The sequence below is a fragment of the Magnolia sinica genome, chromosome 14 (genome assembly GCF_029962835.1).
Source record: "Magnolia sinica isolate HGM2019 chromosome 14, MsV1, whole genome shotgun sequence".
Taxonomy (NCBI): domain Eukaryota; kingdom Viridiplantae; phylum Streptophyta; class Magnoliopsida; order Magnoliales; family Magnoliaceae; genus Magnolia; species Magnolia sinica.
The window spans coordinates 77,602,411-77,619,471 of NC_080586.1; the positions used below are offsets into that span (position 1 = coordinate 77,602,411).

At 39.7% G+C, this 17,061-nt stretch overlaps 1 protein-coding gene and 1 pseudogene across 1 annotated transcript; one reads left to right on the plus strand and one right to left on the minus strand.

The window, feature by feature from the left end:
- The first annotated feature begins 2,145 nt into the window (after window positions 1-2,145).
- On the plus strand, window positions 2,146-8,416 carry LOC131226304 (luminal-binding protein 5). Its single transcript, XM_058222110.1, has 8 exons — window positions 2,146-2,342; window positions 3,808-4,075; window positions 4,184-4,398; window positions 4,483-4,725; window positions 5,330-5,809; window positions 6,603-6,757; window positions 7,170-7,252; window positions 7,672-8,416. The coding sequence occupies exons 1-8, from the start codon at window positions 2,285-2,287 to the stop codon at window positions 8,171-8,173; spliced, it is 2,004 nt and encodes a 667-aa protein (XP_058078093.1). The 5' UTR covers window positions 2,146-2,284; the 3' UTR covers window positions 8,174-8,416.
- A 6,333-nt stretch (window positions 8,417-14,749) lies between these two features.
- On the minus strand, window positions 14,750-15,581 carry LOC131225033 (G2/mitotic-specific cyclin S13-7-like; annotated as a pseudogene).
- Window positions 15,582-17,061: the final 1,480 nt, after the last annotated feature.

Here is a 17,061-nt window from a genome sequence, read left to right on the forward strand (position 1 = left end):
AGGCATTCAATCTCCACTGCTTTCTATGGTGTGGTCCACTTGAGCTTGGTATCTGCCTCATTTTGGGCCCAAGCCCTAAAATGCTCCCACAAAGTGGATAGACAGGGTTGATATAACACATACATCATAGTAGGGCCCACAACTTACTGACAGTGTTGGATAGAACGATAATTCCTTGCTACAGTCCTTCCAAACACTATACGTCGTGTATCACCTATCACATGATCTTCTTATAGTCCAAACGTGGGTATAATTTAATAAAAACCAGGTTGTTATCATACAATCCAACGCGACATATACTAATTTTTTTTTTTTTCAAATTTCATAACATCTAGTACACTCTAATTCCCTGCGCCAAACAGGCCTTTAATGGTCTGGATCATGCCATAAAATAAGCTATAAAAGTGGATGTACGGCGTAGATTTAAGAAACATACATGTATGTGTGCCCCACCCTCAAAGATCCATCGACGCCGCGTCCGCGGATTGCGCCCTGGGACTGGGACGCGGATTTCCTGTGAAAGCCTTTCTTAGGAATTTCCTGCACTGGAAACCTCGCTGGGGCCCAACGTGATGTTTTCGAGAAATTCACTCCGTACATCCGTTTTCTGAGATCATTTTAGGACCTGAGGCTAAAATTGAGAAGGATCCAAGATTCAAGTGGGCCGCGCTAGGGTAAAAGGTAGGTAGGAAAATTCCTACAGTTGAAAACTCTCTGGTATAGAAAGCGATGTTTACATAACATCCATACCATTAATAACGCCGTTCCGACTGGGACGAACTGAAAACACAAATATTAGTCTGATTAAACACTTCTATGGCCCCACGGATATTTCAACTATATACATTCAATACTCACATTTTAGGCCTACTTGAGTATTGGATACGGTTCATTTTTGGCCTATCATACTAAAAATATCTTTTAAAATAGTTGGCCGGGGTGATTTTTTAAAAAACATCACGTTGGGCCCCACCCAAGTTTCCAGTGCAGGAACTTCCTGCGAAAGGCTTTCGCCGGAAATCCGCGTCCCCTGCGCCTGCGCCTGCCGTCCCGCCAGGGAAAATGCATTGGTTATTGCCCCTGAGACCGGCCAATGGCTGGTGGTCGGTGCTCCATGGCCCTACATGACGTTTGTTTCATCCATGCCGTCCATCTATTTTAATAAATCATTTTATGTTATGAGACCAAAAATTACATATATAGCAACGTCCAATGGATCACATTACAGGAAACAGTGTTGAACGTCGACCATTAAAAACTTTTTGGGGGCCATAAAAGTTTTGGATCAAGCTGATATTTGTTTTTTTTCCTTCATCTGGGTCTGTATGATCTAATCAACAGATTGGATGTCAAATAAAAAGTACAGTGGGCCTTAGGAGGATTTAAATGGCGGATATCCAATCACTATTGTTTTCCTGTGGTGTGGTCCACCTGATATTTGTATCCCTATAATTTTTGGGATAAATCACTAAAATGATATTTAAAATTTGATGAACGGAATGGATGAAATACATACATAATGGTGGGGCCCACAGAGCACCGACCACCTGCCACGGGGCTGTGGCAGGGGGAGTAGCCAATCCGTTTCCCCGCCGGGTGCCATTTGGTGCCCGACAACAAGGGGCTGAAGCGCGTATCGGGCTGGGCTCATCTCCTACTCGTAGCCATACGATCTCACATGGGACACAGATGTACGGACATCCGGACCGTCCAAATCGCGAGATATATTGTGGATAGATCATCTATACAAAACCTCACTGAAAAAGAAATCCTAACCATGCAACTGATGGCCGTCATATGGATGGTTAGAAGTAAACAGTGAGTAATCTATATTCCAATGGAAAACCAGATAATTTCAAGTTCCTATCAATTTATTTTTAGGTCAATAGTCCATCCGTAATTCGTTCTGTAGTTTGGACGGTGTGGATTCCCGTAGTTTTACGTTTGGATGTAGTGATAAACTAACATACGCCTCTTCCTCTGCCGTTTGAGACCTTATAGACACGTGAACGACCCAGATCGGACCAGCGCAAAACCGCTTCCTATTGGCTAAAACGCCTGTCATGTTTAAATTCTATTGGTCCACGTCATCTCAATGACATGTCTTTCCTCCTTCCTCTCACTCCATCTCTCTCCATCTTTCTAGTTTCTTCTGCGTCGAAATCGGACCGGAAACGCTCTATAAATTATTGCCAGAGCTTTCTCTCTCTCCCTCACAGAAAATATAAGAAAAGAGTTACAAAACCTTTGAACTGATCTAGAGAGAACGAGAAACCCTAATTCCATGGATCGATCGTGGAGTGATCGTTGTTCATTGATCTTGCTAGGGATTTTATTATCAGGTACTTTCTGATGCGGTTTTTCTCTTATTCGTTCCGTTTTCCTGGTTTTTGATCGGCGCTTCTGCTGTTTTTTTTTTTTTTTTAATAATAATAATTATTATTTAAATTCTCTGCGAAATGAAGTAGATCTGGTTCGATTCTCGTTTTCTTCTGCTATCGTAGCCCTGATCTGGTCGAAAGTTAGGGTTTTGATTGCTGATTGTAGATCTGGTTGTTTTTTCCTGGTTTTTTGCTCTAATTTTGTGAAAGCGGCTTCGAGTTCGCGTTATAACGGCAACAGCTTCGAAGTCTTGCGTTCGGTTGAACTATAACGGCTGTTATTGTTGTGTGAGTTTGAATTGCATTCCTCTTTAGGGAATGTTCGGATGACGCCCTTGAATTAAAGGGATGATTTCTGTTGGGATAATAGCTCTCATCTCTTTTACCGTCAACGCGTTCATGATTCGAAAAATCCATTAGGTGGGCCATCACATGACCAAACCCTTGCTAAAACGATCAGACCCATCTATTCTTCTGGTGGGCCAGAGAATTGATGTAAATCTAAACTGTTGGTTGACTTACTGGGTGGAGCTGATGCACATCAGCACTTACAATTCTAAAGAGACATGTTCATGAACAACTGCTGTATGTGAACTTTTACATACTGCCCTGTCCTTCTTACCAAGGTATGACTTGTCAGACAATGGCCTGTTCAAAAGTTGGGTTTACATACTCACATTATGAAGATTACTTGCCTTGAAAATCAGGCTGATCTGGTCATTAGGACTGATAGTACAAAAGAGTGTCATCGAAGGGGACTGGTGTGCGCCATGGTTAGCGAATGGACCGGTTGGATCTGTGGCCCCCACAGGTTAGTCGAACCAGTAATAGTGCAGTCCTTTTGGATGTGTTGGCCCTAGAGTCCAATTTTCGATTTGATGTTCACATATCCAATTTACTGCTAATTTTTTGATGGGCCAGAAGTTTTTGGCACATGGTCTGTAGAAACTAAGACGTTCAAAGAACACATGGTTAGAAATTCCCAATTGTTATATTTCTTTTTCGGGTACCCCAGCCATACTGTGGTCAATCAGTTGGTTGGTTCAGATTGATCAACAATCTCCATCAGTTGGTTCATATTGGTCAACAATCTCACTGAGCTTACTAGTATTTGGTTGAAGCCGTTTACTTAATGGTGGTGAATGCATGCTTGACCAGGCATCACTAATACTGCATCATTGTCTTGGACATGCTTTTTGGACAACTGCTGTTAGGTTTATAAACTAGTTTAGTTTTAATGTTTTTTTTTTCCAAACAAAAATATGTTTCAATCTTATATAATGTAATTGCATGTACATGTGAGTGTTTTGTTTTGATTGTATGTTAGCAAATCATGGTCGTATTAATCTTACCTGCTTGGCTCATCTTGGAGTTCTGGCGATTCGTCTGGATAAAATGGATTGACCTTCTGTAAATTTTGTCTCAGGATCTCTATTTGCATTCGCCACTGCGAAAGAGGAAGCGACCAAGTTGGGAACAGTTATTGGGATAGATCTTGGCACAACCTATTCGTGTGTTGGTGTTTACAAGAATGGTCATGTGGAAATCATAGCCAATGACCAAGGAAACCGCATTACCCCATCCTGGGTGGGATTCACGGATAATGAGAGACTGATTGGAGAGGCCGCAAAGAATCAGGCGGCTGTCAATCCTGAAAGAACCATCTTTGATGTCAAAAGACTGATTGGAAGAAAGTAAGATTTCAGTCCATTACATTGTTACCACCCTGAACTTCTCTCCCTTTTCTTTGCGATGTAGGAAGAAATGTGCCTTATTAAAGCATCAATGCGTTTGCTTGGCAGGTTTGATGACAAAGAGGTGCAAAAGGATATGAAACTTGTTCCATACAAGATTGTAAACAAAGATGGAAAGCCATACATACAAGTCCAGATTAAGGATGGCGAGACCAAGGTTTTCAGCCCTGAGGAGATCAGTGCTATGATTCTAACCAAAATGAAAGATACAGCTGAAGCATTCCTTGGAAAGAAGATTAAGGATGCTGTTGTTACAGTCCCTGGTAAAGAAAGCTCTTCAGTTGTTGTTATGTGTTTATGCAAATTTCCTCTGTGATTACTCATGTGATCGTCTTTGTACTCTGCAGCATATTTCAACGACGCTCAAAGACAGGCTACCAAGGATGCTGGTGTAATTGCTGGATTGAATGTAGCAAGGATAATCAACGAACCGACAGCTGCAGCCATTGCCTATGGTTTGGATAAGAAGGGAGGGGAGAAAAACATCCTTGTGTTTGACCTTGGGGGTGGGACGTTCGATGTCAGTATCTTGACTATTGATAACGGTGTTTTTGAAGTTCTGGCCACAAATGGAGACACCCATTTGGGAGGTATGATCCTTAATATTTACCACTGACTTCCTAGTGTTCTTTCCTACTTATAGCTGTGTTTGAAAACTTGATGTGGTACTTGAAATCCTTACAGATAATGGCATTATCTAAACTTGTTGAAAACTTGATGTGGTACTTGAAATCCTTACAGATAATGGCATTATCTAAACTTAGGGTAAGTTAAAAGTTCTAATTGAACTTACAGATAATGTCAGAATGGGTTACCAACGTTGACTCCCTGAGGGGATGCAATCTTCTTTTTTTGGGGTCGTCAGGTGGCAGTTTGTTGTGTGGGCAGCCTCCGAATATAGTTTTAGGGTAGTTTTTTTTTTGGCTTTTCATTCGAGTGTAGCTGTTTCGCTATCTCAGCGGACCAGCTCCCTCGCTTTTCTGTTTCTCTTTTTTCTTCAATGAATCTTCAGTTATCTTCCAAAAAAAAGAATTTGAACTTAGAGATAATGGCAGTACCTAAACTTTTGAGCTAAAGTTCTAATTCAACTTTTAGTTTTGCATGAAAATTCCAAAAAGATGCAATAATGCAAGAGAGCTAATTAGCTTGTTTAAGATTTCTGACTATAACGCAAAAACGTCTCCTCTCCTGCAGGTGAGGACTTCGACCAGAGGATCATGGAGTACTTCATCAAGCTGATCAAGAAGAAACACGGAAAGGACATCAGCAAAGACAACAGGGCACTTGGGAAGTTGAGGAGGGAGTGTGAGCGTGCCAAGAGAGCATTGAGCAATCAGCACCAAGTCCGTGTGGAAATTGAGTCTCTATACGATGGCTTGGATTTCTCCGAACCTCTGACCCGTGCCCGGTTTGAAGAACTGAATAACGATCTGTTCAGGAAGACTATGGGGCCTGTGAAGAAGGCTATGGATGATGCTGGATTGCAGAAGAACCAGATTGATGAGATTGTTCTTGTGGGTGGAAGCACTAGGATTCCAAAGGTTCAACAACTTCTTAAGGATTACTTTGATGGGAAGGAACCAAACAAGGGAGTGAACCCAGATGAGGCCGTCGCTTATGGTGCAGCAGTACAAGGAAGCATCTTGAGCGGGGAAGGTGGCGAAGAAACAAAAGGTAATATTTTGAAAGTTCTTACGCTCAAAACTTAGATGTTGCCCTTATGTTTTTGATATTTGAATCAGCCAAGTAATAAGAAGCTTGCTGACCATGTAAACAGTCCTGATTTTTAGGATTGTTTGATCAGTTTGATATGTGAGCTATTCTCCATCCACCATGGGCTGCACAATATGGACAGTCCTGATTAAGGTAAATGTATGTCAGGTGACTGATGGATGAGTCATCACCATCAGAGATCTGGTAATGAGTTATGACTCTATCACTACTGTTCATTGCTGTTTCTCGGTTTGCTGTACTCAGTTTTTGCTTATCCTTGCACCGACTGTCCATTCAACCCTTATTGCTGTGACCTCGTATTTCTCACTATAGAAAATATCATAAGTTTCCCTCTTCAATTGGGATTAGGTTAAGGGCACGTTTGGTAGCACCAAAATATTATGAAATATCATGATAAATGGTGCAACCAAAAACATCCTAAGAGAAGATTAAACATCTTTAATGGGTTATTTTCTATTTACTCATGTACTTCAAATGGTGAGAAACTCTCAATTGTCTTCTCTGTGGATGCTGTCTCACATTGTGATGAACCTTGTAAAAGCGTGCACGTGTCTTTGCGTTTGTGTTTTAGCTCTTCATTTATTGCTTCTTGATATCAATCCAAGGTTGTTGTCCCAGTCGATCAAAACCCTTTGATGGTCTTTTGCGGTCATTTTCTATTCGAGGGGTCTTGAATTTCATCAACTTGCTATCAACTTACTATGTGTGATCTAATTGATTATTTTGGATGCAGATATTCTTCTCTTGGACGTTGCCCCTCTCACTCTTGGTATTGAGACGGTTGGTGGAGTGATGACGAAGTTGATTCCAAGGAACACTGTCATCCCCACTAAGAAATCACAAGTATTCACTACTTACCAGGATCAGCAGACAACTGTCTCCATCCAGGTAATGGTCATAGTATTTCTAGCTTTTCGACGTGTTGGGACTCCAAATCGGTCTTTTGGATACAAATGAAATCCGTTGGGCAGTCATTATTAGACGGTAGCTTAGAAATCAACTCTTAATTATGTAATTTCAGCACATCTAACATTGTGTTTGCATCAAATATTGAATTGATCTGCAGTTTTCCAATATTAACGTTGGAACAACTGAATTATAATTTCCTTCGCATTCATATTGAAGGGATGTGCTCCAAATTGCAATCATTTCCCTTTCAAGTGGGGCTCGAAGAAATAGTGTGATTTGACTTTTCTCTTATCCTCATGTCGTAACTGAATGTTTGCAGTTTGATCCACTAGCTCATCCAAGCATTGTCTAAGTAATCTCATGTCGAAGTGGAATTCGATGTTTGTTGCAGGTTTTTGAGGGTGAGCGGAGTCTCACTAAGGACTGCAGGAATCTCGGGAAATTTGATCTCTCTGGGATACCTCCAGCTCCAAGGTATCTTCTTATACATAATTACACATTGTCCACTGACCCTCACTGAAATAACCATTGGCTAGAAAACTGTCCAGGTGGGTCCACTTTCCTGTGAGCCTGAATGGATCATGCCTCAAAAATCTCATGTATTTAACGGGCTTGTATTTCATGTTTAACAGATGAACAGTACATATGTTATGGTTCAAATTGCCTGATGGCATTTTTTGGGGCATGGACCATCTATTATCGGGTGTACAGGTTAATGGTCTGGATGGTTTACCTGTATAGTTACTGGGCCGGAAACGAAGTAGTTCCATTCTGTTGAGCATCATATGATGCAGGTCCTGTCAAAACCTGGCACCACATTTAGGGGACTTGAGAATATGAATCACTTGTATTTATGGACGGACAGAATATGACGTATCTGTGATGTCTGACAGGGGAACACCTCAGATTGAAGTGACGTTTGAGGTTGACGCCAACGGCATCCTAAATGTGAAGGCCGAAGACAAAGGCACGGGCAAGTCGGAGAAGATCACCATCACCAACGACAAGGGCCGGTTGAGCCAGGAGGAGATTGACCGCATGGTCCGTGAGGCTGAGGAGTTTGCTGAAGAGGACAAGAAGGTGAAGGAGAAGATTGATGCCCGGAACAGCTTGGAGACGTACGTCTACAACATGAAGAACCAGATCAACGACAAGGACAAGCTCGCCGACAAGCTCGAGTCCGAGGAGAAGGAGAAGATTGAAACTGCTGTCAAGGAGACCCTCGAGTGGCTGGATGACAACCAGAGCGCAGAGAAGGAAGACTATGATGAGAAGCTTAAGGAGGTGGAGGCTGTCTGTAACCCAATCATCAGCGCTGTTTATCAGAGGTCTGGTGGGGCCCCTGGTGGTGGATCAGACGGAGGTGATGATGATGATTCCCATGAAGAGCTGTAGGCACCCCCTTCTTTGGCTTCTTACTACTAGAGAGGAGAAATGAGAGTCCAGGTTTCTTGTATTTCCTTACCGGGAGGAGGAACGGCACCGCTTTGTATTTAGATGTTTTTTGCTTCCCCTATAACTGAATTTTGGAAGGTACAGATGTAGAGGTAGATTTTATGTTGCCCAGGTGAGCTAGAGTATCAAGCATGATATTCTGGCCATCCGACAGCAAATTTTAATGTTTTTGTTTTTTTCTTTTTTGGGTTTCTTACTGCTATTTTAGAGGGATATGTTTTTAATATGAACTGATTAACACATAAAAGCTTCTTTTTTTGTTTTTTTTTTTGGGTAACTCTTTTTTTCTGTTGGGGATGTGATTGTGGAGTGTCTGCCAGGATGGCTGCGATTTGTAGTGATGGCCAAATATCAGCCGCTTGATCATATCCATTCATTTCATCATTTGCTACTGGAATTTTTCTTCCTTGGGTTTTGAAAGTAGAGCCAATGGGTATGGCCATTCAGACCGTTGCTCTGATAGGCCCTTTCCCAATGTTCAATGCTCCTACATTCACCTTGTATGTAATATAAAGGATCCATTGCCTCTTCTGAAGCACTCACTTGCCATCCAATTAGGGCCCGTTTGGCCGGGTGGATTGGAAGGGATTGAATGGTATTAGGGTGGATGGCATGGATTTCAAGGTGATGATGGTGTTGTCAGTGGATTGTCTTAAGATCCATGGGATTGCTATATTGAGTCTGTTTGGCATGCCCGGCCAATCCTGGGATCAAACCTTCCCATCCCTTCCAATCCCTCAAACCAAACATGATCTCAGGCAAATTTGAACGGATTAGGGTGGATTGGATGGGATTTAAAGGTAATGATGGTGTTGTCAGTGGATTGTCTTAAGATCCATGGGATTGCTATATCCCGGGATCAGGTCACCCAGTCTGTTTGGCACGCCCGGCCAATCCAGGGATTTAACTTCCAATCCCTTCCAATACCATCCAATCCCTTCCAATCTGCCCGGCCAAACGGGCCCTTAGGATGGCATGGATTTTGGAGTCGGACATTTTAAAACATGGGATGGAGCTGGACCTGTTTGTCAGCGTCCGTTGGCTCTGTCCTTGAGAAATCATAGAAAGTAGAGATTTAACTACTATCTATAATTTATTGAGTGGTTAAAGAGTGTTGAATTTCCAAGTAAATGATAGCAGTCTGAAGGCCTTTTTGGGCACACCCTCGGAAAAGGGCATTTGTTTGCGTGTTTGGATATGGCAATTCCCCACCGTACTGTACAAAAGAACCGCTAAAAAAAATCAAAAACCAATCCTGATAAAATATAGCAGGAAAACCCCATTTTGCTGGAGCTGCGTCCAAACGGACCCTTAGTCACCTTCAACCCAGTCAACTGACTCAAGTAGATATTTGACACTACATTATATCTTTGATGATTTTGACGTGAAATAGATTTTCTAGTCAAAAGCATGTGGTCCACACCAAAGACCATAGATGTGCGAACTGCAACTCTAAAAAATTTGAAGCTATTGAACTTTCCAGCCTGTTGAAGCTGACAGCAGCAGGTCAGGCCGATCAAATCCCGCCATGTGGGGTCACCATTAATGTCTGTGGCGGCTGCGTCACCCCACAATTCAATAATTATGTTAGTGCACTAGTCAAATCACCCCAATTAACCAAAATAAATTTAATGCAGTAACATCTAAGTATGGTGGCCCACCTACTGAATAGACCCACATTTTTCTTTGGCCAACCTCTGTGAAAATGCTCACACCGTTAGTATTATGGTATAGCTAATGTCAAAGGAACCTTTGCAAAGAATGCACTATCTAAACCACTTTCATCAATAGCCTCTGTTACCCTTTTCCTACTATCAGAGGTACATGGTTCCACTCCTTCCATCTTCCTCTTATCTCTGCTTCCTAAATTGGTAACCGGAAGGGAAGCTGTGACACCAATGGATGCTAGGCGAGATAGACTATTGAAAGCTTCCAAATCACTTTATAGCCTAATGTTCATTTGATTCATCTACCAAGCATCAGATCATTTTCCAATGTTATCAGCTACAGAACCTGCTAAACCATTCAAACTTAGATCCTCCAGATTTGATCAACCTAAAGTTCATATCAATGACTCAAAACACATGGAACAAACATATTCAAGGATTACAAAAACTAAAGAAGGTAAGAGCTGATTTAAATTGGAATGAAATTTACTTTGGTAGACTTGAAAATAAATTAATGGATCTCTAATACCATATAAATCATATTCAACCTATATCGATCAATGGATTAGACTTTATAAAAATCAATATCTGATTACACAATTTGAATGATTTGGAAAGAGTGTAACTCTTGAATCTTTACTGACTTCTATATAAACCCTTGAATACAAGTGCATCCAAAACATAATCCTCCAACCATTGAATCAATCCCATATTAGCATCGCAAGACGATTTGTTACTGTAGTCTGGTGGGAACCATCGACCCATGGGTTAGTTAATCTTGATTTTGACGGATCGGTAACGAGGACCATCAATCATTGGAGTGCAAGTGGACTCATTAGAAATGAGTAAGGATTAATGCACTGTGGTTTTCTCCGCAAAACTCAATAAATGCATTGTTCCTCAGGTTGAAGCTCTGTCTCTTCGTCTAAGGTGATCATCAAAAGTAATGGGTAGGTGCAACCTTCATGGAGCATCGGGACCCAACTCAACAACATCTGCAAGATCCTAACGTAGTTATGTTGGGAGAAGAGTTCCCTTATCGACCAAACACAACAATATCGAAATCAAAAGAAAACTGAGAAAAGATGTGAATCACAACATAGATTTATGTGATTAACTTTCGGTACGTCTACGGATTCATACTAATCCACTATGCTTACAGGCCCAAAAAAAAAAAAAAACGTGAAGAAGTAGCTCCCAATACAATGGTAGCTCTCTCTTATGATAGAATATATATTGCTCCAAATGAACTACAGATTATATAAAAACAGTGTGACCTTATGAACAGGTTGGATGATAAATAAACATCACTATGGGCCGTAAGAAGGTTTCAACAGTGGACATCATTATCCCCATTGTTTCATATGGTGTGGTCCACTTGGGCTTTTGAATATGATTCAATTTTGGGCTCATATCCTAAAATTAGCTGAAAAAATGGATGGACGGCGTGGATAAGACACATGTCCATGGCAGGCCACAGATCTTTGTTAGGCTTTTTTGGTAAGGAGGGTTCTTTTCCCACTAAATACCTCAATGCAAGTATCAAGTTGGAAGAGAAAGCACTTGTCTTTGAGAGAGGCTAACCTTAATCAAGGTGGCAATGTCTAACTTACCAATTTATTACATGTCTTGATTCAATTGTCCAAGAGAAAAGTCCTCATAGTCTCCAATTGAGCAACTAGTACGAATGTTTCATTGTAATTAACACTTGCTTGTTCTGTAAAACCTTTTGTAAGGAGTCATGCCTTATATATTTGAATTGAACCATCTAGGTTGAGTTTAGACTCGTAAATCCATTTTACTCCAATAACATCTTTGTCGCATAGATAATCAATTAACTCCCAAGTGAAGTTCTTCTCGATCATGTAGATTTATTCTTTCATAACTTTCAACCAATTATCTTTTTAAATTGCACCTTCAAAGCTTTTTAATTCTACAACCAAAAAATTGCAATGTTCATACATGTCTATCTAACTCTTCATTTTTCTCAAAGGCTATTCTAATAAAATACTTGGGGTTGTTGATGGAAAACTTGATGATGTGGATGGAGTAGCTTCTAGTAAAGAAAATGGAATTGTAGGTCCATAGTCTTCATCATCATTTTCTACTTCCGTTTCTTCTTCCCACATCTTGAGTGCTTTTGGGCTCATCTTCTGGTGTAAGAATCTCTTGTTCTTATATATTTTTCATTTTCCAATCTCAACCTGTATTCTCACTGAACAAAACATCTCGATTAATTATTAGTTTTCTTGTCTCAAGGTTATATACTCGATAACTTTTTGACAAAGTATTATAACCATTGAAAATACAAATTTCGAATTTTTCATCAAGTTTTTTACGCTTTTAAGATGGAATATGAACATAACAAATGCAACTAAAATCTTGTAGATGTTTTAAAGAAGGCTTGTGACCTAACCATGCTTCAATAGGCATTTTTTAATCCACCGCTTATGTAGGACTCTTATTAAGCAAGTAAACAACTGTAGACATAGCTTCAGCCCAAAAAATATTTGGGATGTTGTTCTCCTTCAACATAGAATGAGCCATTTTTACAATCGTTCTATTCTTCCATTCTGCAATATCATTTTGATGAGGTGTGTAAGCAACAATCAGTTGCCTCTCAATTCCTGCTTCTTCACAATATGTTTCAAATTCCTTGGAGACATACTCACCGCCTCGATCACTTCTTAGAATCTTGATTTTGAGACCACTTTGTCTCTTAATTTTTTATTTGAATCCCTTGAAGATCGAAAGAACTTCTGACTTTTGCTTCATGAAGTACACCCAGATCCTTCTTGTATAATCATCAATAGAGATGATAAAATACAAAATTACACTAAGTGATGGAATTTGCATTTTTCTACAAATTTCAATGTGGATCAACTCCAACGGCGTCTTTTCTCTCCACGTGCTTCTTGAGAAAGGTGCATGGCAATACTTTCCCAACGCACAACTTGAGCAAATGTTAGTTTTAATTTTGATAGACAGTAAACCATCTACCAAATTCTTTTAATTCATCAACTTCAAGCCATGAAAGCTCAAATGGCCCAATTTTTTATGCCAAAGCCAAGATTCATCAAGTGTCTCGGCTTTTCATGCACAATCAATCGAATATCACAATTTAATAAGAAAATTGTGTTTTTTCTCCATATTCACCTTAGTGACCCCTTGATTTGTGCCATTCTTGTCATAGATAATGCAAGAATCATTTTGAAAGAACATAAATCAAGTGCCCATTTTGAAAAAGTTGTCCAACACTTAGGAAATTTTGATTCAAATCAGGAACAGGTAAGACATCTTTTATATACTTGACCCCTTTCATTGTTTCAAAAGCAATTGTCCCCTTTCCATTGGCTTCTACAATGACACCATTTCCCATATAGACTTGCGATTTTATGGATGAGTCGATATTAATTTGTGAATATCTAATCATCACCTATCATATGATTGTTGCATCTACTATCCAAGTACTATGTGTCTTCATTTTGAGTGAGTGAGTACTGACACGCAAAAAACACATATTTTCTTTAACTTTTTCTTCAGAGAAATTTGTAGCATGTTGATTGTCTTTGAATCGACAATCCTTCTTCACGTGTCCAAACTTTTTACAGTTAAAACACTGAGGTTTGCCTCGATTCCAATGCTCACTTTCAATATGGCTAGACTTTTTTGCAAAAATCGCAGATAACATTTGAATTTTTACCTTTGTTTTGATTTTGCCATTTCCTTTGAATCGATTTTTTGCCTTTTTTCTGATTGCCTTGATTTTTTTTGAGTTTTTGTTTGAAATGCACTTTCAACTGATTTTTCTTCACGCGTGCGTCAACAATCTTTGCTCATAAGATTCTAAACAGCCCATCAACTCGACTAAGGATAAGGTTGAAAGGTCCTTAGATTCTTCTATTGCAGCAACGACAACATTATATTTTGCAAGAAAGCTTATTAAAAGCTTCTGAATCACCTTTTCAAGTTATTAACACTTGAATAACTCAAGAAAGATAATCTTTCATCTTTTCTGAGTCTTTCATTTCCAGATTTTCATACTCCCTCCATAGAGTTTGTAACTTAATGGCAATCACTTTAAATGCACCTTTGAACTCCTGCTGTAAAGTGTCTCAAGCTTGCTTTGCAGTTTGAGATGGAATGATTCTAGAGAAGATAGAACCGAAGACACTTTTCTGGATGAAGAAGAGGGTCTTCGCATCTTTCTTTTTATTCTCCTTCAATTGTTCTTATTGTGTGGTCGAGAGAGATGTGAGATCGGTTGTAGTTGGATAACCATTTTTGACAATCTCCCATAGCCCTTGGGATTGGAATAAAGTCTTCATTTTAATGCTCTCCAACAATCAAAATTATCCTCTAGTGAAAACTGGAAACTTTGCTCTGATACCACTTTGTAGGCTAATATAACGTTCTATTTAGAAAGAAGATCTTTGAAGAGAATAGGAGAATTGTTGTATTGCTTCTTCATGCTTGAAAATGAATTACATACATATATTTATAGACTTTTACGTGCATTCAATAAATAAAAGCTACTTAATAGGGACATCAAGAAACTAAGAATCATATGCCTTTTCAACTAAGAGACATGCACCTTTTTGCAGATTTCTAAGCATGAATACATGCATGTTCAAAACCCTTAGCATTCTTATCATCCATGTATTGGAATAAATACTTATATTCCATTATGTCAACAAACACATGTATCTCATAAAGTAGATGTACTTGTATTGGATCACAAACATGTATGCACTTAAAGTGCATTAATTCAACAGTTTTTTCATCAACAATCTTCACACAACTCCACTACATAAAACTACTCAACCAATAAATCAAAGGATCAAGCTCACTATGGCATTTTATATTGATCAGTGCAATGGCCCACCTTCGATTCCTCTAAGAGGAGCTTTTCTGCAGGAGGATGCAAAGCAACAGCCCCTCGTCGAGGGCACGAATACTTCCTGTAAACCACCTTCAGTTTACCCTCTCCCACCAACGAATGGAACTTCACCAACATCTTCCCACAATCCATGAGTTCTCAGAGAACCCTGTGTGATGCTCAAGCCTTTTGCTCCAAGTAGGACTCTTTTTCAGCGTGCAGTGGGCCCATAGATCGCGGAAGCCGCAACCATTGATGGGTAATACATTATCATGGAATACTCCATCAAACCCAATTCTGCAAAGAAGAAAACCATATTCTCCATCTCTTTATCTAATGCTGCAGCAACCTTGAGAAACCACACGAGGAATACATATTGTGTTGGGAAACTTAAATTCCAGTCCAGCTAGTCCAGAATGCTTTTCTCCATACTTAAAATATTTTCTCTGTTGTATCCCTTGTTTGTTATCAAAATGAAATCCTCCACCAGGAACCAATCCTCCTTATATTTGTGGGCAATGAACATTGCAGTCACACCCAACAACTGTAATTCCGTCCGCAGCACCGTTTCTATCAAAAGGTATCGATTGACGATGTGGATAGCAAGGTAGAGTGTTTCTGGCATTAATTCAAATCCACAGTGAACATCAATCAGCCAGTCGATGAGATTCGACCACTTCTTTTTGTTGATGTGGACCTGTGAGTCCATGTAGTCATGAACCCAGTTGTTAGTCTCAACAAGCCTGTAAAATTTGTAAATGTCTTCAATGTAGTCGCATCCAGCATTCTCCGCATCCAACATGCAACTGAAAGTATATTATTTTAAAAGTTCTAAAATATGTTTTCTGGAGGAAAACCGGAAGAGAAACTAGAACTTTAAAAAATTTAAAAAAATTAAAAAAAAATAAAATAAAATTTACACACGCACATACACGCCCACACACTCACGCTAGTGGAATTTCACCGCCGACGGGTACTCGAACCCTTGACCGGGAATTGAAACTCCTGAGAGTATACCACCCGAGCAAGGGTAAGGACCCAAAAGAGAAACTAGAACTTAAATCTGCAAAGATTGTACATACATATCAATCTGGAGATCTGACTACTCTCATTGAAAACTCAAAAAAATGGCAAATAAGGAACCACCGGTGTGAATCAGTTAACCTACTAGTCGAAACTAGTAATCATATGCAAATGATATGAAGAAGCAACACATGTTCAAAGCCAAAGGATAAAGCAAAACATGATAAGCAACTGATGCTAGAGAAGTACAAAAGTCATTCAAACATCATTATAACCCATCCACAAAGGTTCAAATGTGCTTTAAATAGAAGTGACTATGTAAATTGAAATTTAATACCAAAAAGGCCTAGAATGAAAGGGTTGCATGCTTAATGAGAAAACCCGAAGAAAAAAAAAAAAAAACTACTGGTCCTAGAAAAAAGACCCCTTTACTAAATGTTCTATAGGAAAAGCCAACAAAGAGTTCTAACTACAGTGGCACAAAGCATGAAGAGAAGAGGTAACAGATTTGGGAGCAGGAGCCAGGAAGTGTCTGTTTCAAAATGTTAGCAAGTATTGAAATGTTTCTGTATGGTCATCTTCACAGCAGGGCCCACCTTATGCACTCCTTAGATGTTCTGCACGCTTGTTGGGTGCTGCATGTGAAGTTGTATGTGGACTAGCCAACTCAAAAGGTCAAAAGAAGTATATATGTTGAACCACTAATCATAAATTAGATGGTTAGTTTGATGTTTTTCACCCACAGTCAGGGTGAAGAATTCATCTTCATGATGCTTTGATGATTCCGGAGTGAAAAATCATGTGGTTTTCGAGGATTCAAAGATCTCCAACCACTAACATAAAGTTGATGAACATAAAACTAAAGCTCCCCAATTCATGTCCTTGGATCACCAAAAGCTCCCACCAGTTTTGTTTTTTTGTTTTAAAGAGAGAGTCCTATCCTACCCCACAAAAGTCAAAAATGATTTTAAAGTACACATTAATGAGACACGCTTCACATTTGCCTCTTTGGGACACAGGATTAAATGGCATGGAATTGTATTAGATGGAATTAACACTATTATTGCACAATGATTGCATGTCTGGATTTTGACTGTCCAATCCCACGTTTGATATCAAATTCTATCCCTGGGAAAAGCATTGTATTAAGTGAAACCCACCTTGGGTGGACTATGAAATTGTAATCAACGGACCAGACTTCGCAAGCAATGCCAATCCCCTCTATGCACATGCAACTCGAATGTCACTTGTAAAGGGTG

What these genes read in the sequence shown, in the direction of transcription:
- LOC131226304 (XM_058222110.1), top strand. Translation starts at nt 2,285, where the DNA reads ATGGATCGATCGTGGAGTGATCGTTGTTCATTGATCTTGCTAGGGATT. An exon ending in GCTAGGGATTTTATTATCAG is followed by an intron (nt 2,343 to 3,807) that starts GTACTTTCTGAT and finishes ATTTTGTCTCAG; the next exon opens with GATCTCTATTTGCATTCGCC. An exon ending in TGCTGTTGTTACAGTCCCTG is followed by an intron (nt 4,399 to 4,482) that starts GTAAAGAAAGCT and finishes TGTACTCTGCAG; the next exon opens with CATATTTCAACGACGCTCAA.